Raw genomic sequence first — 26,982 nt, 5'->3', positions numbered from 1 at the left:
GATTTAAAAAAAAAATACCCTTTGAGAAAATCATTGCATTTGTAATCTGCATACTCTATTGCGAGGATGCAAACCGTTGTTAAGCCACTACCATCTCTTTCAAAATGCCAATCAATTATTTATTTTTTGACCCATGAGCAGTGTTTGGCGCGTTCCTGAAAAAAGTACTGAGTTACGTCATCTAAAAAGTAATTCCTTTACCTGCAGATTACTAACATCCAAAAGTAGTGTGTTTTTTAATGTAACTATCAAGTTACAAACACAGTATACTCTCACTATGAAGCTGCTCTTCTAAAACGGCTTTTAAATACGCCACATAATAAAAAATAATTTTATTGTTGTCATTACGGTTCATACATGTGTGTTTACAGTAGGGAGTATATCAGTAGGAATAAAGTCAGCGGTCTCGTACTCTGCGCTTCAGCAGCAACCCGTTATCTGTATTTTGTTGTAGAGGTAGATATAATCCCGCTCACCTTCGCAAGCATTGTATCCAGCATTGTGTTGCTGGCGCATTTAATGATGAACGTAATATCGAGAGCAAAGGACAAACCATTTGTGATCAGAGGATTCTGCAATTTATGATTTGATTTTAATAAGGTGGAGTAACGCACCACGTTCCAACGTGAGTTGGGTTACGGCATTTTAATAGTTTGGAGTTTGTGTGAGTTTGCCTGTTCCTTCCAGGAGGATGGCGTTGAGTTTCTCTACAACGAGAACACTGCAAAGCAGAGCAACAATATCATGGACAAATGGATCCAGTCCTTCACTCAGTCGCTCATTCAATTCTTTAAGGCTGAAATGGATGGTGAGTACACAGATGGAGAACTAGTTATGTGTTAGCTTTAATCCCTTCGTATCTGACAACTCATGTACCGTTTTGTACTCTGTGAATTTACTATTGTCATCTGTTATACAGCGTACCGCCTGTACACCGTGGTGCCTCGTCTAGTCAGGTTTGTGGACATGCTCACAAACTGGTATGTTCGTACCAACAGACGCCGTCTTAAGGTAGGTCAGGGATTTGACCAGTTTAATTTTTTCAGTTTGTCTCAACACGGCCTATATAACAACAGTTCTCTATTTTTTTCTCTGTATTTAATGTAGGCATTTCTTTTTACTGTGACATTTTGTTAGCATTATTACAGTTGGACTGCTTTGTGCTTGGCCACTTATCTCCTTTTCACCGGTCGTTGTGGACGGAGTTACTGTGTTGACATGTGTGTGAACTTCATAGGGTGAGAGTGGTACAGAGGACTGTCTGTGGGCGCTGGAAACACTCTTCAGTGTTCTATTCTCCATGTGCAGGCTTATGGTGAGTCATACCGATTTGCTTAACAGCAGGACTGGAGAAGAATAAGAGCAAAATCATTTTTCAGAGTTTTTTTTTTTCGTGTGGTAGACTAACCGTACAAGGTTGTCAAAGGTGCACATGCAATGTGTTGACAACGTTATGAATAATAACACGTGAGCCAAAGGAATTTGGTAGGCTAACTTGGATATATACACATTGTATTTGAGATTTATGAATTTATTAGCATGGTTGCAAGCGCAACTCTGAACATTTGATCTTAAAATATCTGGAAAAAAATGTTGGATTTTCAATCTACAAAGAAAAGTTTGAAGATCAGTTTGACCTTTGGATCTTAGCATTGGGAAATGTAAATGAACCACAGTTCCACAGCATCAAATAATTTTCCTCTCGTTTTGATTACAATTGCTGTGCTTTTCTCCATCTTCACCCCCAGGCTCCTTTCACACCCTTCATCACCGAAATGATGTATCAAAATCTGCGGAACCTCCTCGACCTTACCTCTCTAGAGGAGAAAGATACCAGCAGCATTCATTATCTTATGCTGCCTCAAGTAAGGTGGGGCAAACTCTTCAATAACTAAAATAAGTTGAGAATGCAACACTCCTCAAACAAACTGTTAGCCTGTAAAAAATAAATGACAGTCCCATCAGAGCTCTCATTCACATAAAATACATATTTAAAGTTAAAGCCCTTTCATAAAAACCTACATTTCCTGCATTTACACCCAATAAGCAGACTGCTACCTGATCTCCCATTTCAACACAGCACTATTGCGTGTATTGTAATGCAACTGTCTCAGTACATGAATAAGGTTCAGCATTTTTTTACACTTGCAAAATCAGACTTTCACCTAAAATTGGGGATGTTTTTATAAGATCAAGATACTATATACCAGGGGTGGCGAACAAGTTTGACACAAAGAGCCAAAATTTTTATCTGTGAGAGTCAAAGAGTCACACCACGCACTGACCTGCTATGACAGACACACACAAACACTCACAATTAAAAACATATTATTTCCCATAACACACTTCTCTCCTTACAATATAACAAGTATTGTTCTTGTGTTGATTTCAAGGAAAGTGTCCACCCTCAATACACAAAAAAAAAAAAAAAAAGGCAAAGAGTCACAGTATATATGATGAGGCAAAGAGCCGCATTCTTACTGGCCAAGAGCCACATGCGGCTCTAGAGCCACGTGTTCGCCACCCCAGCTATATACTTTTGTGTGTTTGCATGCCTGTTTTGAATCTCACCAAAACACTTTACTTGCAAAAGGCTATTTTATGTTTTGATCTATTAATTCATCTTATTAGATCCTTTTGCAAAGTGTTAGGAAGATCTGGTGTAACTGTTAAATAAAATCTCTGTAAATTATCTACAATGTATCATATATTTTTTATTGAGTTGCTCATACCCCCCTCTAGCAGTGAAAGTAAAACACTTGAAATTCCCTTATCCTCCCAACCCTTATAATTTATGGCATTTAAAAATACGTTTGGTCTTCATGATTCTGAGAGGCGCCCATATATATATCTAAATTTCCCGTCACATCAAAGAGTGTATTTTTCTCAACCGTACACTTAAGAACGCACATTTAAGAGACTAAGTTGTAAAACGGACAGATACGCATTCGTCAAAATCCAGGGGTCAATTGTCAACACATTCTTTGAAGCTGCAACCCTCAAATTGTAAAAGTGATAAACCCGTCCGCGTCCCCTTTTCGCAGGGAGAATTTGATTGACAAGCGCATCGAGAACGCTGTCTCTCAGATGCAGTCGGTGATCGAACTGGGGCGGGTCATCCGTGACAGAAAGACACTGCCGGTGAAGGTAAATCATCCGTTTTGTTCCGAATAATGCTGACACTTGGTGCCTAGAACTACTGCGCTAGGAACATTTGATTGACTGCAATTGCTGTCGTGTGCCTCAGTATCCACTAAAGGAGGTGATCGTCATTCACCAGGATCCAGAGGCTCTAAAAGATATCCAGTCACTGCAGAAATACATTCTGGAAGTAAGTCTGTCTATAGATCATGTAAATTAAATGCTATTTTCAGTATTTCCAAAAAAATAGACTGAAGGCTATTGGACGCATTAGTTGTGGGAAAGTAAAATGAGCAACGATGCAAAAACCTTTTGTTATTTTTGATGACATACGTTGTCACTAAGGCGTCGCGTGTGTGTGTGTGTGTGTGTGTATATATATATATATATATATATATATATATATATATATATATATATATATATAAAACCCATTATCTGCACCGCTTATCCTTAGTACAGGGATGTGATTTTTCCGCTAATTCGCGGAATTCCGCTTTTTTTATCTCCAAAAATAAAATTTTAAGATTTCCGATTTTTTAATTGGTAAAAAAAACGATTTCGTCTCTACAGCATTCCATTTTAGTGTTTCCGTAACTGAAATGAAACGTACTTGCGATTGGTTGAAGTTTCCGTGTTGACCAATAAACGCGCTTGTTATAAAGGCGTAGGAGTATGCCATTGTTCATTTCTCACACGTTTTTGCCGAGTGTTTAAAGAAAGATGTCCGAGATCGAACGCAAAGATGCTCCGCGAGGTAAAGAAATTGATAAGATCGTAAAAAAACAAGTTTCGATCGGACTGGTTGGAGAAGGAATTATCTACAAATGTTGGAAAGAAGACTGTGACGAATTTGTTCAGTGACTTTATTCGGAAGATCGATCGTGCCGGGAAAGCGCTTTGCATTTGATGCCATGATACCATTGTCTATGGTGGGAGAGGTTTCAAAGCTCTTGAAAGTCACGCAAAGAGCAAAAAACACGTGAAAGAACTCCAGTCAAGAACAACAAATTATTCCATCGCTGGTAGTTTCGGTGCCCAAACGAAAACTCCAAAACTTTAAGGCCTCCATCCCTTATTGACACCACAAACGGAAGCGGTAATAGAGAGACGTGATCCACCCCAAAAACCTGTACCAGTTGCTGATAGAGTCGTGAATTTTGAGGTAGGTGGTAAACTTTTCAAATTTATTTGACAGTTTTCCCCTTTTTTTCGAAAATATTATAACGTAATAAAAATGGCCATAAATATTTAACAATTACAATTCATGTGTACATTACACCAACACTTTACTGTAGGGCCTATACTTATTGTACTTTCATTTATAGATAACATCTTCTGCTATAACAAAGACATTTGTGATATGTTCTAATATGAGTTACTTTTCATTTGGTCATGATACAATTATTTCTTCATGAAATTTGAACTCTTCAACATGATTTATGTGTTAACTTAGTAATCACATGAGTTAGATATGATGATATTCTCAGTGATAGTTTTTAAAAGCAAAGGCAGTCCAATGTTTTTTAATGTGACCGATTTTGAGTTGACTTAAACTGTAATTTTATATGGGATAGTTCAAAATACATTGAAAATTGATGCTGTTGTTTTGTCTATTTCTTTGTCATCTGAGTGCATTGAAAGTACTTAAAAAAACGTAAAACCCATGAGCTCCGGGGGGCTTCGCCCCACTTGTCCCCCCACCAGGGCACTGCCCTGGACCTAGCTGGGTGCCCGCGGCCCCCAGACCCCCGCCTAATTTTCAGATAATTTCACTTTGGTCAAATCACATCCCTGTTAGTAGGGTCGCGGGGATGCTGGAGCCCATCCCAGCCATTCGCTCGCTCATACACACGTAGGGACAATTCGGACCGGCCAATTAACCTGACATGCATGTTTTTGAAATGTGGGAGGAAACCGGAGTGCCCAAAGCAAACCCACGCAAGCACGGTAGGTTCGATCTCATGACCTCAGAACTGTCGCACATGCACTAACTACTGCGCCGCCTTGCTGCCTTATATATGTAACCGCGGTGTACGTGTCCCACCAAAGATCCACGTTCACGCTGGACTGGGTGATGAGGTTTTTATTATTACAGTTTTTGCAAATGGATAAGTCACAACATTAGCTTTTCTGCTGGCTTTGATCTCATTGCAGTTCTCTCTGGTAAGACTGCCAACAAAGCATATCAAAGAGCTTTCTTTTCACTTTACAGAAAATACATTTTAGAATATCACAATACATTTTTACATCTTTACATTTTAACAAGATACTTTTAACAAGAGATCGTATAGTGGATTTTTAATGTTTACAATGGATTCAACATATTTTTCTTTCGTCTGAATTTTAACCAACATCATCCTTTTTTAATGTATATGAGAAAATGGAAATAAAAACAATAATGAGTATAAAAACGGGTACAAGCTACCTGCTAATGGATAAGTCACAACATTAGCTTTTCTGCTGGCTTTGATCTCTTTGATCTCTACAAGGGGAATTCATAATTTAGTAAAACAGAAACAAAACGAAAATAAACCTAAACAGCTTGACAATATCAATCACATTACTGTGCATGTTGAGAGATTTGTCAGCTGGGGTTATAATGTTTAAAATTAACTTCTTTTGTGGAGCACCAAAAGATGTGTCTTACCATTGCAGTTCTCTCTGGTAAGACTGCCAACAAACCCCGCCTCCCGGTCACATGTCAGAAGCCAAAACCAAACCCCACCCCATACCAGCAGATGGCACTGTTGGACTCATCATTGCAGGACATTTACCAAAAACTATACACATATTTCAGCAGGAATTTCAATAAACAAAAGTTATTACTACACCCGTTACATATACATACATATATATATATATATATATATATATTTCCCACTATCTCTCTCACTATCTCTCCCTCTGTCTCTCTCGCTCTCTCTTTCTATCTCTCCCCCTTGCTCTATATCTCTCTATCTCTATCTATCTTTCTCTCTCTCTGTCTATCTCTCTATCTCTCTCTCTCTCACACATATATCAATTATGCCACAATTTTAATTATGGGTGAGCAGAATTTACCTCATTATAATATCTTCAATATTAGAAATGTGTATAGGAAATTTGTCATTGACAAACTTTGACACTTTTTTATAGATCTTATTTACCGTATTTTCCACACTATGAGGCGCACCGGGTTATAGGGCGCACCCCCAAAAAATAGTTTTTGGTCCTATATTTTCCATACATAAGGTGCTACAATGGGAACGTCGACAAGACAGTCAGATAGTTTAGTCAAACTTATTACCCCCTTAACATTCCGAAAGCTTGCAAAGAAGCAAATACGTGTCTCAGACATGTATGGAAACAGTGTCTGTACGATGTCACCAATCACTCAAATGCATCGTTCCAAATATCATTCGGAAGGTTAAAGTCTTGGGATTCAAGAAATGCCAAACATTTCTTAGTTTCCATTTTATTTTTTGCTGGCAACTGTGTGGACGGCAAAGTAAGAATTTTATTGTGCAGGGAAATGGAGTTCTTTACTGTGCATATGACAATAAAAGCTTTGAATTGAATTTAGTTTAAAAATAGACTCATCACAGAAACATCAAGATCGTTCTAAAACAAGATACCGGGAAAATATAAAGCCGCATAGCTCACCTAAGTTCTCTTGCAGCCATCACGTTCAATAATGATACGTAACTATGGTCTTCTTACAACCGTGAGTGTAGTAAATCCAGGAGAGTAAAATATTTACAAATACAGAATAGTAAAAAATGTTTTCTCTATGCTGTAGTGCAACCCAACGTGTGATTCACATTCATCTTTTTCGGCCAATTGCAGGCTTTGTTTCGCCCCTTTAGCCTATGCGAGCCTGTAAATGATTAAAAAGGATCCGCCCCCTTTACCTCCGAATAACTTTAGCCAATAGTGACTGATTCAAATGATGATTGACACATTGGTTAGGAAATGAAACGCTGGTATATAAATCCCAGCATACACCGCGGACGACTTTGCCTTCGGGGGAAAATCTAATCGGCGGCTGCTTGCCTTAGTTGCAAGACTTTGCGACTTAATATTGATCCATATATAAGGCGCACTGTATTATAAGGCACATGGTCAGCTTTTGAAAAAAATAAAGGCTTTTAAGTGCGCCTTATAGTGCGGAAAATACGGTATTTTATAATTATTTTGTTGTTGTTAATTGCCTAAGAAAATAATTCATAAACTTAGAAGGCCTGCAAATAATTAAAGCTACCCTAAAAGGTGTTGCTTATTTTAAATTGTTTATTAATGCCATAAAATGGTATATAACACTAGCAGGATATCTTAATGCAATTCATTTGTTCTTGTGGAACAGGGATCGGCAAACTACGATCCTCGCACTGCATGCGACCTGTCATGCTCTTTAATCTGGCCGGCCAAACAAAAATGGTAAAAAATCAAAAGTATTTTTGAAATGGTTAAAAATAAAAGGTATTTCTCAAAAAAAAAAAACAAGTCTTAATGTTTACTGCGCTCAAAGCCAACATTCCAATAGCAGTCTACATTTTTCTTTATTTGCATTTTTTTTCAATGCCAAGCATTTTTATTGTATACAAATATCAAATTTTGCAAAGAAAATAAAATATGTTGTGAGTTTCCCCTATTGCATTTAGTTTTCCAATATGTACTATTACATTTAGTGCTTAAAATGAAGAACCTGTTATATTGCTTTAAGTCCGAGGGTTCAAAATAAATTTGATTGAATTATAAAGAAAATTAACATAAAATATAAATATAACATATACCTGTAGATGTCTGCAGGTATATTTGTTCATAAATGCAAAGGGGATTCAATTCAATCTTTTTTCCTTATGTCCTGCCGAGGTATGTGATCCGAGACCGTTTCGGTAGATACAATCAAATAAATCGTTTTTTTTCTCTGAGCTGGGCCCTTTGCAGAAGTTTTCAACCCCATACGTTCCGCAACGCAAAGGTTTTGCCCACTCCTGTTCTTGAACTATTTGCTCAATACATTTTTTACTTGACCTTGTATTTAAACTGGCATTGGCATTCCCATCCAATAACCAATACATTTAAAGGCTGGAATTGGCTTTTTGTTGATACCAGACATCAGCTTGTTTTCATCTATTTTGGATATCTTTTACTGCTAATACATTTTCTTGCTGTGTCTAAAACAGGCTTATAGCATAGTATAGCTTTGCTTGCTTGCATTTGGTGGCTTCTATGCTCTTAAAACACACTTGAAGGTCGCCTTTATTATCTTTAGAGTGCCGAAGGTACCAAAATTTCTTCAATAAATAGGCTCTACAATGGATGCGAAATGAGCACTGCTCCTTACAGCAGTGCATAACCTCTGATTTCTTTGGCTCTGGAAGCAATTATATTCGATTAAATTCACATAAAGAGTTCACTTGAAATTTAGCTCCATCATTCAGAAATATTGCGTATCAGCAAGTCATCCGTATCAAATGTCTGTCTCAGCCACTTTGCAGCACAATTGAGTGGAGTGCACAGGTACCCGCCAGGGAGTGTGACCAGTATTTGCCTAATCACATGTATTATGAATATTTCAGATATTTCCCTTTTTAGACGAGATAGAATAGACTGTATGAAAAGTCTGTCAGACTCACTGGGGACTAAAGATGGGCTAGCACAGTACTTTATTTCACAGTGCACTTGCTCAGTGACACGATGTCTCCAGCTTGGACCTCTTGATTTGTTTCCTAGAATGGGCCCAAGAGTGCTTAAGTTTGAAATTGCTGTTGCATAATATTTATTAATTCAGTCTTGAGTTCAGCGTCTTGGCCACCCACCCACTACACACAGATGCGCCCAAAAGTCAGTCGAACATGAAAGTAGGAAGGATTTGGCAATAGTACTTTATAAATGTCGGGAGGTCAACTAGTAATCTGCCTTGATTTGATAATTTTGTGAGGTAGAGAAGAAATTTTAACTCCAAAAATTTGGAAAAGATAAAATGAAAAAAATCAATGATGCTGTGATGAATGGTTGCGTATCTGATACACCTAGCAAAAAAAACAAAGGAAGATAGGCAATACTGCAATAAATGTGGTCAGGAAAATCTGAATCTTTTAAAATGTAAATAGGAGTGCAATCTAGTAATAAAATGATTCCAGTAATGACATGATAGTCCTGCTTTAAAATACCCCAAATATTGTACTGTATATTGTATTTTTTTGTGCATTTGTAATCGACTTTGGTGACTTGTTTGATAATGTTTTATTCTCATCATGCATAACTTCCATGTACCATGTTTAGGTTCCTCCACAAACTATTCTGTTATGCAAATGTGGGGGTGGGGTTTAATGTGGGCTTTTACTCCCCCGGGTGGAGTTAAAGAGCCTCATGGCATAAACAATTTCAAGTGGAAGCTGTGAATAAAACTATTCTTGCCTCACTTGTCACACTGCTTTGAGAAATTAATATAAAATAGGAGTTTTAGCAGTGAACAGGCTCATCAGATCAAACCACTAAGCTGGGTGTACTGAAGCTGGTGAATACTGCACAATACTGTCTTTAACATGAATCCAGACTGGACATCAGCTCTTACACCTTAACTGCTCTCTCGCGGCAGAAAGAAGCATTTGAGTTGTATTAATTTAAAAAAAAAAAAAACATTTGATAGAAATAAGCTAGAGACTTCATCTTCTACCAACCCCCCACCCCCCCACATACTCAAAAATTTAGAGCTGGCCACATTTAATCGTCCTACATCATTGTATTTTTGGCATGACTGGTCTGAACCAAACCACCTACTAAAATGGGCTTTTGAGTAACACATAATTTCTCGTTGTGCCTTTCTTGTCACCTAGGAGCTCAATGTACGACAGCTGACTATCTCGACGGACAAAGACAAGTACGGCATCTGTCTGCGGGCTGAGCCGGACCACATGGTTTTGGGCAAGAGGCTAAAGGGGGCATTCAAAGCCGTCACCGCTGCCATCAAGGAGCTCAGCAGTAAACAGCTTGAGGCCTTTACGAAAAAAGGTATGGCTAGAAAGTTCATCCGGTAAAAGTCAATCTAATGATGATAATGACGTTGTTTTGCTTAACATGGCACTCCAATGTCATTTTACCTGTCACTAGATCACTTTTGACCATCATGAAATCTAATAATGTAAATGGGACCACCGCTATTCTGTATATAATACATGTACACAGGGAAAGTGCAATATTTGACCACTTGATGTCACTAGATTGTGTACTGCAACTAAAAATGAGTGCTAAAAGGTTTTGGGGACAATATAAACTACAGAGACTTAAAGGGGCCAAAATGCAACTTTCTCCACAATTTTTCAGCAAGCCTTTTGCGAAGAAATGGCAATTGTAAGAAAATAAAGAAAAAAAGTGAAGAAAAAAGAACCAAGGGGGAAAAGAAATAAGAAGAAATAAATGGCAAAACATATAAAGAATAAAAAGGAAGTAAATTAAGGAAATTATAATGAAAAGGAAAGAGGAAAAGAAAAATGGAACACAGGAAAAAAGGAATGTATCAAAGAACGAAAAGAAAAAGGAAAAAAACTAAGAGAAAAGGGGAATAGGAAGGAAAATAAGAAAAAGAAAAAAGGAGATGAAAAAAGAAGGTAATAAAAGACAGTTTTTTGGCTTTTGCGGCTACCCTTAGCCACAAGATTCTGGAAATTCATGTCAGCTCCCTTTCGGTGAGCCTCATGTTGTGGTAAATAAATACACATCTCTCCATCTACAAATATTTAAAAAAAGGCACGTTGAAATAATAGTTCATGTATTTTTGCTTGTAATTTCAATCGGTATGGTTATATTTTTAATTGATGATATCGTTATTTACCTTTAGGACACGTTAAATAATACACATTGTACTTTCAACGTAAAAACATATTAAGATGCTAGTGTACACATGACATTGTATGATGACATAAGTGGATTGTGGTTCGCAAAAACTTCATCCTGTACATTAACACCCAGGCAGTCGTATGTTTATCAGGGTTTATACAGGTGCTTGAAATCCTTGAAAATGCATGAGTTTTGTGTTGTGTTTTCAAGGATTGAAAAGTGCTTGAATTTTGGCTGAAGTGCTTGTAAATGCTTGAAGTTGTTGGTACTTTTTTGAATAAGTCTGCTTGAAAATGACACTGACACTGCTCTCTGGGGGCTTCACTTTGCCACTGCATTTCTTCTGTTGAGATTAACTGCATTTGGCATTAGTTTGTATGGCATTGTCCTAGGAATCATTCTTGCCCCCTTCGGCTCGCGCCCACGAGGACAGATCCATGCCAAACATTAACAAGGGCACTTTGAAATTTGGATTCGTCCAAGTATTACGTATCAATTATGAACATAAGGCCGTGCAAAAAAATTAAGGTAGCGTTTCCCTATGGTAAATTGTAATGAAATTACTTCCTGTAACTAAAATTGTAAGCAACAAAGTAATTTTTTTCGAACCCTTGTATGTTGACATATTTGAAACATAATAAAAAACAGAAATAATCATGGTTTACTAAAGATCTAAAAATATTATGTCTTGATAAATGCACTAACAAGATTAGAAATTGCATTTGTAAATTGCAGATATCTTTGTGGCTCTGCAAAATATATGATTCGCACCGGACTTTTTCTTTTTAAAATGGTACTGGAAATATTGGAAAATTTGCTTTGAAATAGATAGATAGATAGATACTTTGTTCATCCCCGAAGGGAAATTCACATTTCCAGCAGCATCCCTGAGCTGAGAACAATCGAGAACAATCGAAAATAACACGGGAGCTGCTGGAGTGGCTGCCATTCGTGACGGCGCCGGAAGAAAAGATTCAATTTGAATCATGTACAAACAAACAAACAATTGAATCATGTACAAACAAACAAACAAACAAAATATTCATGTTTCAATAAGTGGAGTGTTAATAAAATGGGGGGAAAATAATACTGATATAACCAGGTAAAACTAATTTTAAGTTACCTGTCCAAATGAATGTTGTGCCATCTCACCTTTCCCACTCTCTCTCCTCTCACCTTTCCACTCTCTCTCCTGCAGTTGACTTGCTGCTGCTCGCTCCTGAAACTAATACTTACCTCTTAAATTAGCGTTTGTTTGGAGAGCTGGTATGGCGTTTCGATTGGGCCGCAGTCTTTCGTTGTCATCGTGCATACCTTGGTGCTTAGATTTGGTCATGTAAAAGGCGTGCTGACCCGGGGTTATTCATCGCATCATAAATCAGAATATGATGAATCAATTATTCCAATCCCTTTCTAAAGAACAAGTGTACAGGCTTTGCCCAAAATCAACATAAATCATGGCGGTGATCTCATGTGCTACAAAGTAAACTCACTGTGCCCGCATCAAAGCTACAAGAGGTATTTCGTCTTTCCAATTAGGCAAGGAGGAATGTGCAAGAGCCCCCCCAAGGTCTCATGGGAAAGATGCGGAGGTCATCCAGACTGTGGGAACTTTGCATTGCCAATCACTTGGTCGTTTGAAGTCTAGTCCAGATGCAGACAGGAGAGGTTGGCTGCTGGAAGGAGGGGAGACAGATGAAGGAAAGAGTGGCTCAGAGTGACAGTTAATTGATCAAAATCCATTTTAGGGAGGAAAAGCTTGTTTTAAGACTCTGAATATTTTAACATGGCTTACAGGAATCTTGTGGGTGTCGATGAATGGCTGCTTAGTTACTGTGTTACCCGATTGCGTCTTAATTTCAGTGGAAGGATCCCAAAGAAGGCATCACTCCCTTTCAGTAAAGAGCTTGCAGGAGCGATGTGGCATAGGCTATTGAAGGTTACATCAGACATAGCATAATAATGCATGGAAAATTAAGCGAGTGAAAATGAATCACCGCTGCATTAGCTGACAAGACAGAGAATTTCAAAGAGCAAGATGAGCCCCTTAAAGCAAGCTATGTATATTATAATCTTTCAAAAAGCCAAAATGTAACCTCTTGATCCTACCATAATTAGGCCTAGATGCTATCTGTTTATCTTATTACTTTATTATTTCTTAAAGAGGAGGTATGCTTTTTTTTGGGGGGAAGGAAAACATTTTTTCCCTTTTTTTTTTGCACCACACTTCTCTGTTACATAGGTTTCCCTTTGCGAGTTTCCCATGCTTCCGACTCCTCCCTCATATTTTTGTACTCAAGTGAACATTGCTATGATTAGATTGATTGCTTGCGCTTTTGTTCCTTCTTTCTAACGTTACAAGGTAAATTTGAGTTAATGCAGGAAACCCAAGCGTAGCGTTGAACGATTAGACGATTTGGATTAATTTCCTCCCCTCTTTTTGCCTCGAGCCGTTCAAGAGTGAAGAGAAGGACACAGTCATGGGTTCGCGAGAAAATAGAGATGGTTAATTGGTGCCACTGGCAAACTTCAAACTGGAGACTAGCTGATAGGCTGCATTGTTTGACAACTGGTGTGGATGCAGCAGAAAATTGTCTGTACAAGTGGAAAGGTCTTCAGTGTAAGTGATGTGAAACTTTAGGTTGGCGTCTTTCTAGCCCTTGGCCAAATTTTTGGTGTCCTACTGGCGGCGAGATTCTTAAAGTTCCAAGACTATTTTCATTGATCTCCGCTACTAGGGTGGAGCGAAAATAGATAGTTGGATAGTTCATAATAATAGTTTTTTCACTTGTATTTAAACTTTTTCATTGTACATCATGAATTGTATCACACTTTTTTTTAATCATATACTGGTTAAATCTTAAAGGAAAATGCTGTTTTCTTTAATTTTTTTCTGTATTGCATTCACCTCAAGAATAGGAGTGGGCAATACTGGGAATTTTAGTATCGATCCAATCCAAGTAAATACATGATGGTATCGGTATAGGATAGATAACTATCAGATACTGAAACTTTTTGCTTGGATATATATATAATAAATGTGCAATACAACTATTTTGTAACAAAACCCAAGCGAGTCAAACCAAAAAGCCAGCAAAGTAACAAAAATCCACATACACCTAAAGAACTAAACTACCTTCCATTGCACAATATTTTGAAGATAAAGTCAGTAATGCAAATAAAGTGTCAATCAACTTATCAGCACCATTGTGATAGTGACAACGGATTTTCAGGTTTTTATTGAGGAACAGTAAAATGTTACCATTTTGGATGCAGCTCATTGCCTTCTGCAGTGTGAGCTTTTTTCAAATGTTTTTATACATTCTTGGTGTTGCCGCAGTAGCAGAACACTTACCATACTAATGACTAGCATTGTCCTTTTCTGTAAAAAGTCCATTGCATGTCTGGTCTGCTGTCATTTTTAGCTTCTGGTAGGAGAGGGTGCTTGGATTAGACCCTCTTTCTGCCTGGCAGGCAGGATGCAGCAGCAGGTCAAGTCGAAAGAGGTGCTAAAAGTGTGCCCCTCAGTTACAAACTTTTTTATAAACAGTTCTAAACTTTAAGTGGACAGGGGCACTGAGAAAAAAGAGAGAGAGGGTGGCTGCATTATTTAAATACAGAAGCAGCGCTTTGAGGAAATTGGAGGAGCGAAGTATCGATTCCAGACAATAAGTACTTGCTTAATATCGATGTTGGATCGATTCGCTTACCCGTACTCCTAAATCATCTTTTGAATGCTGCAAAGTAAAGCTAGCAATGTTCTGCTGCACAATAGAGTTCCTCACATTAAACTGTAATGTTCCCGCGGAGTAAAATGGGAAAGTTGAACGCAACCCTGACGTGAAAGCAGTCTTCTTAGGCAATTCCAGAAAACCTCATGAAAATATTGATATTCCTTTCTCCTGTTTGTTCATAATCAACTGGCTGTTTTGCCAAATAAGATTATTGTAATCACAACTGAACTCAGGCGACAGCTGTGTGCTATTGCAGGGTCAATAATTGGATTGTGAATTAGAACATTTTAAGCTAATTGATGGGAATAGATAATTTATGGTTTGAGTCACTTCTTCAACATTTTATAGACAATAAAAATTGTTCTGATAAGGATAACCTGTGATTTTTGACGTACATGGCATTTCAGGTTCCATCACGGTTGACGGACACGAGCTCCACGGTGAGGATCTGAGGCTGATGTACACATTTAATCAGAGCACTAATTCAGCCGCACAGTATGAAGCCCACTCTGACTCGCAGGTGAGCAGCACCCATGAGATAAATTTCTGTATTTCCCTGACTGTGAGGCGCACCCAAAAATCCTCAATTGGCCAGACTTGAATGCGCGCCTTGTAATCAATACTGTTATGTTTTCAGTGGACGTCAACTTTTGCGTCACCATCGACTGGTTTAATATCTGACAATATTCTTGCGGCCTGACCCAATAACATCAACATTTTGGTACAGTGAATTAAAATAGCATGATGATGAGATCAAACCACAGTTGCCTATCCTAGTTGATAGGATCCGTCTCGCTCCAGCCACAATCTGGATTTGATTCCCATTGCATCCATTGTAATGCAATTCTGATCAGTGATTTAAACAGATTGATCAAATACCTCTGTTGAGTCAGGAATGAATAGGATATTCCTGAGGACATTGGTGTTATGGAGCGAAGGTGAAATTCCGTGCTGGAATCACAGCCTCTGGTAGTCGTACGGGACTCATACACCCGTAGTTATATTCGTAACTTCCGTATCACTCATAAAAGTGAAATGAAATAGTTTTGAATAGTTATGTTCGATAGCACATTTTTAAAAGATAACGATACAGATATTTGATTCCGCATCCTTTCAATGGTCTCTGTTAGTAGCTACTAATTACTGCAATTACTTTGCCTAAAAAAATAAAGTGCTTGAAAGGGCTGGTATCTGCACCATTACCTGCTGCCAGTTCTTGCCTATCCTCATTTGTGCATATTTTGCAAAAATAATATTACGGGTCAATCTAAAACCATAAATTAAAATCAAATTCTTTTGAAAGGATAATCTAATAAAACTTATACATGATTTGAAATAAATGTTCCCCATCCCCAAATCAATGTTTAATCAACAAAATATTTAACAGGCAAATCATGTACTGATCTGTTTTTGCTGTCTTACTTTAAACGTAATCCTTATATAAACCTTTTGTTTAGGCTGTTCTCACTTTAGGAATAAGTGGCTTTTGATGACTGGGATGTTTGACACCACTTTTTTTCAGATCGATACTGAAATCCTGAGGTGGTGACGTAACATCAACTTATTTTCTACGATAATCATCATGACAGATCAGTTTTTAAATTGTCATTTGGTCATTGAACACATACTTTAGGTTTGGTTTTAGACTCCAGCTGGAGAAGAATTTGCATTCTGTCCGCTTGCTTAGGTCTCATCCGTAATCATGTTTGCCCTTGGCTGTGCCGTAGGTCCTGGTGCTGTTGGATGTCACCCCAGACCAGTCCATGGTGGATGAAGGCGTGGCCCGAGAGGTCATCAACCGTGTGCAGAAATTACGCAAGAAGGTGGGGGTTGCTTCTTGTAGCAAATCATTAAACATAGCATAATTCCATGACCGAAATGTTCTTCTAAATTTTATGTAGTAAATATTTCTAATGCTTGATATGTGTAAGATGGTGAAAAGCTGGTTTTGGATATTATACAGTGACACCACTTTTTACAAACTTAATTGAAAGATCTTGCTTGTTGTTCCGATTTCTTGGGTTCTGGATATTAAATAATTATTAACTAATTGGTACCAGCCCATCCTTCCATAAGCATTGTGAATAGCTTTAAAACTCATCTTTCTGATCACTAAAATCACGTTCGTGTAGTAAAATAAATAACACCACAGTCATCAGATAAATAATATAAGATTAATTAGATTAAATGTTTATTATGGATGTAATTTTGTGGATAGAGGGGGAAGTGGGTTGCTGGAAGGAACCAATGAGATCGCATACCTATTCGCTCATTTTACTCATATTTTATACGTTTTGGTCATTTCACATTGTGAATGTTGTAAAAAAAAAATGTATACGTGAGCAAAAACTTCTTGATCTTGAACTTGTCTTGCCTAATATTGTTGCTGTAGTCTTCGTGGTCTGTCTTGCTGTGATTAAACAGATGTTGCATTGTGTTTGGAAGGTTTATTATCACTACATAGGAGTATTTGCAATCATTGCAATTTTTATGTTTAGAAGTGCTCAAATGAAGAGGGACCACTGTATTTTTCTGATGCACAATAAAGTTTCAGCACCCCAATCTTTATACAGCACAAACTATTTTTATGATGTTTCTACCCTTGTTACGGCCCTCCTCTTTTGCCGTCATTTTATAATTTTTTTGCCCTCTCATGCTAATTTGGGAAATTTTTCCATTGCAGCGTCCCAGTCAGACATTTCTCCGTCATAAGGCGGGATTAATAGCAGCTTAATTACGCTCTGGCCCCTTTCAGATTTGAGACTTGGAGCTTTGAAGTGCAACCGGGGAGTAAAGATGGATTAAAGCAGCCTCTTGTTTTCTCAAGAAACAAACAAGTTTTTCCATCCGTGTGCGCTGTAGTAGCAGCGGCACTGCTTGCTGGATCTCGGCCAGGCCGCATTCCAACACTTATTTCAACCCCCTTGCCCCCAGGATCTGTGAGGAATTTTCCACCCTAGGGGTGGGAATTAATTTACTCAACGTTCGCGTACACTTTTGCTCTTTTTGCTTTTGCGTAGGTGTTTTCCATTTGTATGCTAGTAGCAATGCCAATGGCCAAGCCATTCTTAGAGTTTTCTGTCTTCAATCTATACACACACCTAATCAGAGTGGTATCCCCAACTCTGAAGGGTCACTACTCCCTTGACTCGGCAGGAGAAGGCTATAAAGATTCCTCCATTGATTGAGTGCTCTACTTTTGCACGCTTACTTTATTTCTCTGCCCTTGAGCTGTATGCTGCATGTTGGTTGTTTGTGCGTGGGTGTGTGCTAGTCAAGAAATTTCATCAATCCACACATGCTGCATGCGGTGCTCCAGATTAGGAGCAATCAATGCCTTAGAAAATGTCAAGGTTAGCGGATGCTGCAGTTATGCGCTAAACACTTTTTGTGTCTTGTTCTCCCAATTATATATATTTGTAGTTTTACTCTACTCGTACAAATCATCCTTTTATACTTTATTTTTCGCACTATATGATGCACGGTTTGATACACCCAAAAAATAGTCTTTTGCATATTATTTTTATATAAGGTGCGCTTAATCATAAAGCACATGGAATGAAAACGGTTAGACTTACCATGTTTATTTGTGTATAACTGAGGCATATATACACATTTATTGTTTGTATTATTGCAACAATTGATCACTCTGTAATCGCTGCTGACCCAAATTGCAAAGCATTGTATGCAACGGAAATCAAACTCCAGTTGATGCGGTGAGAACGCTGAAACCTAATCACTAGATCACTTGCGATACAGATGGCACACAAAAAAGCATTCGATTTTATCTTATTGTCAGACTATTTTTTTCTCACTGTGCCAGAAATGAATGTTAGAGAATGGTGAAAACAAAGTCTTCCTGAAAAATATATTCCACTGCGAATAAACACGACATGGGAAACAACTCTCTGGTTTATGTATTGATGTCTCAGACTTAGCGGTGATTTTTAGCTTTCAGGACAAAATTTCTGTTTTCTTTGTTCTCAACATTCGTTCCAGTCACTGTAAGTCAAAATAGTATGATAGATAAAATCTGATGCCTTTATGTATGTCTCTATTACTGGTGGTCCAGTGTCAGTACTTACATAGCTGCCACCCTGGTTTTGAATCCTTTTGCATACAATGCTCAATGTGGCAGCTGTGTTTTTCGACTGATCAATCAATGAACAAGTACTTTAGTATAACTTAAAACCTTGTGTACATGTAAAAAGACTGCATACATTTGTAATTTTATCCACTTTATTTTGTGGTACATTAGGCGCACTGAGTTGCAAGGCGCATTTTGAAATTTCTGGACCATATGTGTTTTTTAGTTTTGCCTTATAGTACGTAGAAAAAGATAATTCGGTTCTCTCAACCTTTAGTGAACAAATCCCAAAAGATTTAATCATCTTACTAGAAAATAACTTCTTGCCCCGTGTCATTTTGTCTAGTCCTTTAAGGAACTTATTTGTATTGGTTTCGTTTTGACATTTCCACTCAGGGCCTTTTGGTGCCTTCTGACGAGATTTCCGTGTACTACCGCTGCCAGCCAGACGGGGCATACTTGGGTTCAGTGATCCAGGCTCACACTGATTTCATTCTGGCAACCACGAAGGCGCCGCTCATGCCTTATCCTGTCCCAAAAGGCGCTGCCGTTATCATCCAAGAAAAGACGCAGGTAAGAGTTGAGCGTCTGTTGAAACCAGAAGATTTTGTGCGAATCCATTTTTTAAAATGGCTCAAAAACTACTGTAAATTCCGGACTACAAGCAGTTACATTTTTCTACCTTTTAAACACTGTCTTACGATACAATGCAGTCAATTCTTCGAATAGTCGCATGGGTATTAGTGGCGATTTCAGATCCATGCTTGGCCCTTCCCGCAGCTCTCCTGAGTCCAACTGTTTAATTACAACAATACATTGCAATTTTTGCCAAGTGCTTTGAATTTCAAAATGAAGCGCAAGTAAACGGTGCAAGTGACCATGACTCTTCAATAGCCAAATTCCTCATTGCTGACGCACATGAATGATTGAATGAGATTCCCACTGTTAAAATAAAGTAAGACTGCTAACTAGGGACAAAATATTTACAATTTGTGCCGCAACACTTATTTGTGACACTCGTTTTCAGACTATGCGTGCGTGGGCGCAAACTTGACTGCGCGCGCCACTTTGACTGCTGTGGTACTTGGTACTTGAAGATTGACGGCTGCAGACAAATGAGCGTCTTAATCGCGGCAGAATGTGTTTTTTTTTTCTTTAATGTAAGAAATTGACTTAAATGAGTGAGGGCTAATTTACCAGTGCCAGAGTCCGGTGCACATTGCCGGCAGTAAGTCTGATACGTTTCAGTGGGAGACAGACTCCGCCAAGGCTGCCCTTTGTCACCGATTTTGTTTCATTGCTTTTATGGACAGAATTTCTAGGTGCAGCCTTGGCCGAGAGGGGATCTGGTTTGGGGGCCTCAGCGCATTGCATGTCTGTTTTTTTTGGGCAGGTGATGTATTGCTGGTGGCTTTCTCAAGCCATGATCACCAGTTTTTACTGGAGCGAATCACAGCTAAGTGTTCAGGGGCTGGTATGAAGATCAACACCTCCAATTTTGAGACCAAGGTTCTCAGCCGGAAAGGAGTGGAATGCTAGATTCTGCCCCAAGTGGCGAAGTTCTCTTGGGGTCTTGTTAACGAGTGAGGGTAAGATGGAAGCGTCTGCTGTCATGTGGACCATGTACCGGTCCGTCGTGTTGAAGATGGGGTGAGCGGAAAGGCAAAGATCTTGATTTACCAGTTGATCTAGGTTCCCACCCTCACCTATGGTGATAAACTATGGGCCATGAGCAAAAGAACAATTTCCCGGATACAAGCGCCTGAAATGAGTTTCATCTGCTGGGTGACTGGGCTGGCTCTCCCTTAGATATAGGCTGAGAAGCTTGGCCATCTGAGTGGGACCTAGTGTACAGTTGCTGCTTTTCCTCATCAAGAGGAACCAGCTCATGGGGCTCGGGCATCTAATAAGGATGCCCCCTGGGTGCATCCCTTTGGAGATGTTCCAGGCATTTCCCACCGGCAGGAAGCCCTGGGGACGACCCAGGACATGCTGGAGAAACTACGTCTCAAGGCTGGCCTGGGAACGCCTCGGGATCCCGTCGGATGAGCTGGATGAACTAGCTGGGAATAATGAGGTCTGGACTTCCCTAATGAGGCTGCTGCCTCTGCGACCCGACCTCGGATAAGCGAAAGATAATGGGTGGATGGATGGAGGTTTTTTTTTATGTCTTTTTAAGCCTGCAGCATCAAATCTAGTGTGGCCTCTACAAAAAAAGTTTAGTGTTTCCTTAAATTTGCAAATGTGGCCTTTAATCTGTAGTCCGGAATTTATGGTACACAACTGAATAAATAACATTGATGTAAAAGCAGGACATTAGATTATGAGGAAATCATTACATATATAATAAATGCATAAGTTGTCCCCGAGCAGATGTTTATCAGAATTTATTTTTAGAAAATGTGAGTTGCCTTTATGGGATGGGGGTAGTGTTAAAAGAAAAATCATCCCTAATTCTAAAAATAAATTGGTGAATTTTTTGACACTAATTTGCTCATTAATGACCATTTTGCTATTATGAAAATCAAAAAGAGGCAGGCATAATAAGCTGTCCAAGCATTTTAAACAATTAAAAAAAAATGTTTGAATTGTATTACAACTGCCTTCAGATTTTAAAATGTAATAGTTTAGAATATGCATTTCTGTATTAATGATTCCATGGTGGTAAGTTAAGGACAGTTTTTTGCAGAAGGATCATCACCTTGACATGATTGCAGGTGGGAAAATATTGCTGGTCAACTTTGAAGGTTCCTCTGTGTCATTAAATACTTGTAGAACACTTTGAATTTTTCTGTAATTTACTCTGCTTTTCCTCAATTCTTCGTACAGCTGAAGGGCTCTGACTTGGAGCTGACTATAGTAAAAGGTTCGACAATGGCATGTTCTACTTTAAATGGACCAGCTTGCAATTACGTCAAAGTCCGAGTGAAAGTCAACGGGAAAGAGCAAGGTAAAATTAAACAAAAAAAAAGTGAGTCAAGTAGACTTTTGTATTTATAAAGCAACTGTATACAAGTACCGTAAATTCCTGACTAAAACCTATTACCTTTTTGCTGCGTTATGAACACTGCAGCTTTAAATGTGGTGCGGCTTATTCATATTTTTTTGTGGCAGGAAGGAAAACTGCTAGCTGCGCTTTTTCATAATGCATGTGCTCTTATATACAAAACACTGGGGTGACGTCTGATGCCTTTCTAGAGGAGAAATTAGTTTATGTTGCTGCCATTATTCATATAATATATAACAGGAGCAAAACCTGAGGTTTGATATTAATTTGTCAAACATTTACAACATACTCACACTATTTCAGCTTTTTCACCTACAGTTCAAGTCCTTAATTTAATCATTCAACTTGAACATAAGTGGAAGTTATCTTTTAAAAATGTTGGCAGCCATGATGCCCCTCCTCAGGTCATCTGCATCAATGTCAGGTTTTTGAAACTTCCTTTAATCCTAGAGGAACAATAACATCCAAATGCAATTTGATCCGTTACTGTGGCAACCACAGATGACAACACAAAAAGACACACCTGTGTTGGCACTACTCTCCACGGTATGTTTGCCCTGCCGCTGTCGTCTAGAAATATAGGGCTCGCATTTAATGTGACGCAGCCCCCATTCGCTTATTATTTAGGCACAGTAGCAAATATGTGCTCGTCTTTATAATCACCGTCTTGAATATTCACTGAAAACACATTCACGTTAACAGAATGGAGCAGAACTGAATGACGCTGGTGAAAACTGCATGTGTTGGCATTCAGCATCCAAAGGCGTCAACGCCAAATTCCCGTGGTTGGTGCCAGGTGGGTGCTGGGTTTAAAATGTAAGAAATGGACATGAATTAGTCTATCTTTTTATGGCTGTTTGAGCCAGCGGCTTAAAATCCGGCGCGTCGTGTGCAAAGGCAAAATTTGAGCATGTGGCTTTTAATTAGGTGCGCCTTTAGTCGGGAATTTATGGTATTTGTGGTCATTAAGTGGCCTATGGAAAGGCATCTGCTGCATTTGTGGGTCTGTTCCTTTGAAATGCCAAAGTCAACATTTTTTTTCAAAAAGCATTTAGTAGGATTTACAAGTAGAATTTCAAAATATGTATTAGGCGTTACTTATTTATGACCATCTTCTGCAGATGGAATTGTTCTGCTGGAGAATCCAAAAGGCGATAACGGTTTAGAGGTGGACAAATTGAAAACCGTGTGCAGCAGCATCTTCGGGACCAATGACGCCAAGCTCAAACTCTTTAACGACGGCAAAGGTAGGCATGAGTCTAAGCATTCAAAAAGTGCTTTTCTGTACGCTCTCGATGTCTAACGACATGCTCGTCTCCACGGCAGAATTGGCGAGTAAAGCCGACCTGAGGGCGCTGAGCGGTAAAACCTTGACGGTGACAACAGACGCGGCTTCCCCGGGGCCCTTAGCTCCTGGCAGCACCCAGGGGTGCCCTTACGTGAACCTTATGCTTTGCGACGCACAGCCATCCGGTAACGACACGAACATGCTATATTTTCAAGAAAGTTGAGGAAAAAAATGTGAGATTTATATCTGGTTTATCCATTGAACAGGGCATTGACATAATGCAACTAGCATCAAAGTATTAGCAACTAGTGACACTAGCAGCTGTGGCACTTGCTGTATAGATTTTCATTTTTTTTTTAGATTTTTCAGCTTACTTAACCTTTGCTGATTTGGGAGCGAAATAGCAACTGTGTTTAACTGGCAAACTATGGATGCTTTGAAACCGCTAGTAGGTTTGTCACTTTATGATATGACAAATATCTCTTGTTAACAAACAACCACAACCAGGATAAACAACAACAACATTTTACAAGCTGTAGCATGCATTCAACAGGGTTCTTATGGGTGCTTGAAATTCTTGAAAATGCCTGTGTTTAAATGTTGTGTTTTAAAGGATTGGTTGTTTCACATATTTACACACGTAATGTTCAGATCCACAAATATATTCTCGATTTACTCATTATCTAAAAATTATGTGTCTTAATAAATGCACACTCAAATTTAAAAAAATCTAATTTGTAGATCTCGGATATATTTATAAAGAGAAGTGGGAAGCATCACTGCTCAACCAATGTCCTCAATTAGCACCTTAGTTAAATGGTACCCTCAAAACACCAGTGTTAACATCTACGATAAATACACAACTCTGAGATGCTGGCCTTCCAGGCAGAGTGGCAAAAAAAAGGCGATCCGAGACTAGCCAACAAAAAGAAAACATTCATATGGGCAAAAGAACACAGACATTGGTCAACTCATTAATGAACAAAAGTGGGACTCTTTCATTGGAAACGCAGAATTGTCTTGGTGTAACCCCAAACGTTTGAACAGTAGTGTACTTGACAAGTCCACTCCTTAGAAAATACATGACATGTCCATGACATGAATAATTAGTCAATTGTTGTCTGCAGAGTGCAAAACAGGACAAGTGGGCACAGTGCTGTTGTTCAACCCAGTGGGCCATAACGGGCTTGACTACTCGGGCCTAAAAACGGAGGCCGCCAAAATCTTTGGCCTACGTGGAAGGCGACTCAGACTCTACTTGGACAAGGACCTCAGCCAGGGTAAGATCAAGTGAAGTGGAAAACAGACTACAAATTATGTGACATATATGTAGTAAAAATGCAACTTACAACTATTTTAAGAGTCGACAAGTCAATGACCATTATCAAGAAAATTGTTTTTATTTTCTTAAATTAAGCATGAAGTTTATCTTAATATGTGACAAATGATAATAAACACACGGAAATTCAGTATAATGAAAAATACATCTTTTATTGAACATACATTTGAACAAAAATAGATAAAGGTTCACTATCTAAAACCAATTAGAACAGTGGTTGGTCACTAGAGACGTAAATCCACAAATGTATTTAGAGACCGTTCACCAAATACTACATGAAAAAGTATAGAATTTATAATGCATGTCATCAAAACCGTATTGTCCTTGAATGTTACTTAAATCTTACAAAGGCGAGGCAGATTCCGTTTTGTTCAAATGTCTGTTCTCTTTAAATATTCATGCATCGCCAAGTGACTGCCATCATAAGCAAGGTTGTTTTATAAGTTTTGGTACTCGTATTTGATGTCATTTTTGTACCACTCGAGATAGATGCTATTGCGCATTAGGGAGATGCAACAAAAATGATAGTTGACAATGAATTTTATTGTCTACTATTACTACCATTGATTTTCGTCAACAACGTCGACTCATCATTGTTGCCCTTCTACCAAGTATGCCACTCATGTTTATCTCGTCTCTTCCAGAGCTACCGACCGATTCTGTGGTAAAATCTCTGGACACCAAAACACTGTTTGTGCGAGTTCTTCCAACCACGGCGGAATCCTAGACAGAAAACAAACGACATCCCAAGACTTGTCATCACTGTTACAGTGCAGCTTCCGACAACCGGGATTTTAAAAAAAATAATCTTATACGATCATGAAATCGGCGTCGACCCTTAAGAGAATCTGATTATGTGTTTGCAGCTTTCTTTTCCATGTATTGCTAAAAACCTGTAAGGTGGATTTCTCCTCAACTCATTTGAGGTAAGAGTACGGGTTCCAGACTCATTCCGGATGTGACAAGTTAATTGGGCAAACCAATTTTCCTTTTTGGAGCCACACATTGTTGAGAATTGAGCATAAAACTTTCATCGCTGAAGCTTCTCGTAGAAAGAGGAAATTAAATTTTCGCCCTCAGGTTGACTTATGGAAAAATATTTTCAAATGGAATAAACCAATGGTGATGGATGAAGGCTTATTTTGTTTTGATTTTATGGGGGGGTTTGTTCCTTAACCTCGTCAAACAATGTCCGTCATGTCTTAACTTTATTTGCTCGTATATTTTATCTGCTCGGCCCAAACGCTTTGGCCTATTTGTTCGCCATCCTTTTTTTAATTGCAAGGTCGGCTATTAAAGACAACAAAGGGGATTAAAGATGATTACAGTGGCAGTAATGAGGTAGGACAATAAAGAAAATAACAAATCCCACCCAATATAACAACTTCAATGCAAAGCAGAGTTAAGTATAGTAATTAAAAAGAAGACATAAAATGTGACGTTAAACCCTCAAGTGCTGAAAATAGCTGTTTGTACGAAAAACAAAATGTCGACTTTCGGTTGTAAGTTGTAGGACAGGGGTCGTAAAGGCTTGCGAGCCATATATGGCTCTTTTCATGAGTAGGCATGGCTCAGAGAGCAAATTATACTTATGCAGATCTAATATTTAGCGAGTTTAGTATGTGCATAGCTGACGGAGGGCTAATAGTATGTATGGTTTGGTCCAGTATATAAAGAGCGTACTCCCCACTACAGTTTACCGTAAACGTGTCACACTAACAGACCGTGTTGTTGTTTTTAAGATTTTAGTAACTGACGTTACTTGAACTGCATGGATTTAATTTCAAATACGTTCGTTCGGCACAGTCCAGCATAATGCTCAAGCTCTTTTATTTTGAAATATGTGTATAGAGTGTGTAATGCATGTCATCAAAACCATATTGACTTGAACGTTACTTGAAGCTTATAGAGGCGAGTCGGACTCTGTTTTGTTTAAATGGCTGACTGTTCTCTTTAAATGTCCATGCACAAGCCAAGGAACTGCCATCATAAGCAAGGTCACTAAGGAGTCCTTTATATGGAGGCTCATTTAACAATTGAAGTTCACTTTTGAAAGGCTTAATGATAAAAACCTACCAAAAAAAAAACCACCGCCAGAAACGACAGCCAAGCACACAGAACAATTTGATAGGGTGGATGGAGCTATGCACACAGCGCACTTCTCTGCCCAACTCAGTCTTCACTGAAGGTAAAAACGTCATTATCCTCGTTTGCAGTATTTTGTGACATTTTTACAAAAGAACTCCGCTTGCACTTTGTTTTGAAACCATTATTTATGGGAAACAATTTCTGGAGGGAGACAAGTTTAAAGTAGTATATTTGTCTCATATCAGGGACTCAAGCTCTGGCATTATTATTATTATTTAGTACATTTCATCAAACCATCAGATGCCACACTGTGAAATAAAATGCGCTGAAAAATATTTTGTCTAGAGAGCAGGTTTGACAGTTTGGCTGAAGTTTGTCTTAAAATACATTGTATGACTATATTAAACAAAAAATGGCTGGATGGTCTCTTGTTTCCATGCTAGCTAACTTGAATCAAAGCACTCAAAATAAAGA

At 38.6% G+C, this 26,982-nt stretch overlaps 1 protein-coding gene across 2 annotated transcripts in view; it reads left to right on the top strand.

The window, feature by feature from the left end:
• Nucleotides 1-25,560, top strand: part of iars1 (isoleucyl-tRNA synthetase 1) — a 61,713-nt gene extending 36,153 nt beyond the window's left edge. The window contains exons 20-34 of one of the 2 annotated variants that reach the window (XM_088338116.1): nt 691-808; nt 920-1,011; nt 1,238-1,315; nt 1,749-1,870; nt 3,045-3,147; nt 3,248-3,331; nt 9,966-10,140; nt 15,107-15,219; nt 16,427-16,522; nt 19,183-19,359; nt 21,616-21,736; nt 22,915-23,040; nt 23,120-23,266; nt 24,209-24,361; nt 25,065-25,560. In XM_088338116.1, coding sequence (XP_088194242.1) covers nt 691-808; nt 920-1,011; nt 1,238-1,315; nt 1,749-1,870; nt 3,045-3,147; nt 3,248-3,331; nt 9,966-10,140; nt 15,107-15,219; nt 16,427-16,522; nt 19,183-19,359; nt 21,616-21,736; nt 22,915-23,040; nt 23,120-23,266; nt 24,209-24,361; nt 25,065-25,147 — 1,788 coding nt within the window. In that variant the 3' untranslated portion in view covers nt 25,148-25,560. Of the gene's footprint in view, nt 1-687; nt 809-919; nt 1,012-1,237; nt 1,316-1,748; nt 1,871-3,044; nt 3,148-3,247; nt 3,332-9,965; nt 10,141-15,106; nt 15,220-16,426; nt 16,523-19,182; nt 19,360-21,615; nt 21,737-22,914; nt 23,041-23,119; nt 23,267-24,208; nt 24,362-25,064 lie in introns of both variants that reach the window. The other variant, XM_088338115.1, reaches the window with a different exon arrangement.
• The last annotated feature ends 1,422 nt before the right edge of the window (nt 25,561-26,982 follow it).

The sequence above is a fragment of the Urocampus carinirostris genome, chromosome 6, assembly GCF_059441175.1.
Source record: "Urocampus carinirostris isolate Australia breed hairy pipefish chromosome 6, RoL_Ucar_1.0, whole genome shotgun sequence".
NCBI classification, from domain to species: domain Eukaryota; kingdom Metazoa; phylum Chordata; class Actinopteri; order Syngnathiformes; family Syngnathidae; genus Urocampus; species Urocampus carinirostris.
This window is presented reverse-complemented; position numbering and strand designations above follow the sequence as displayed.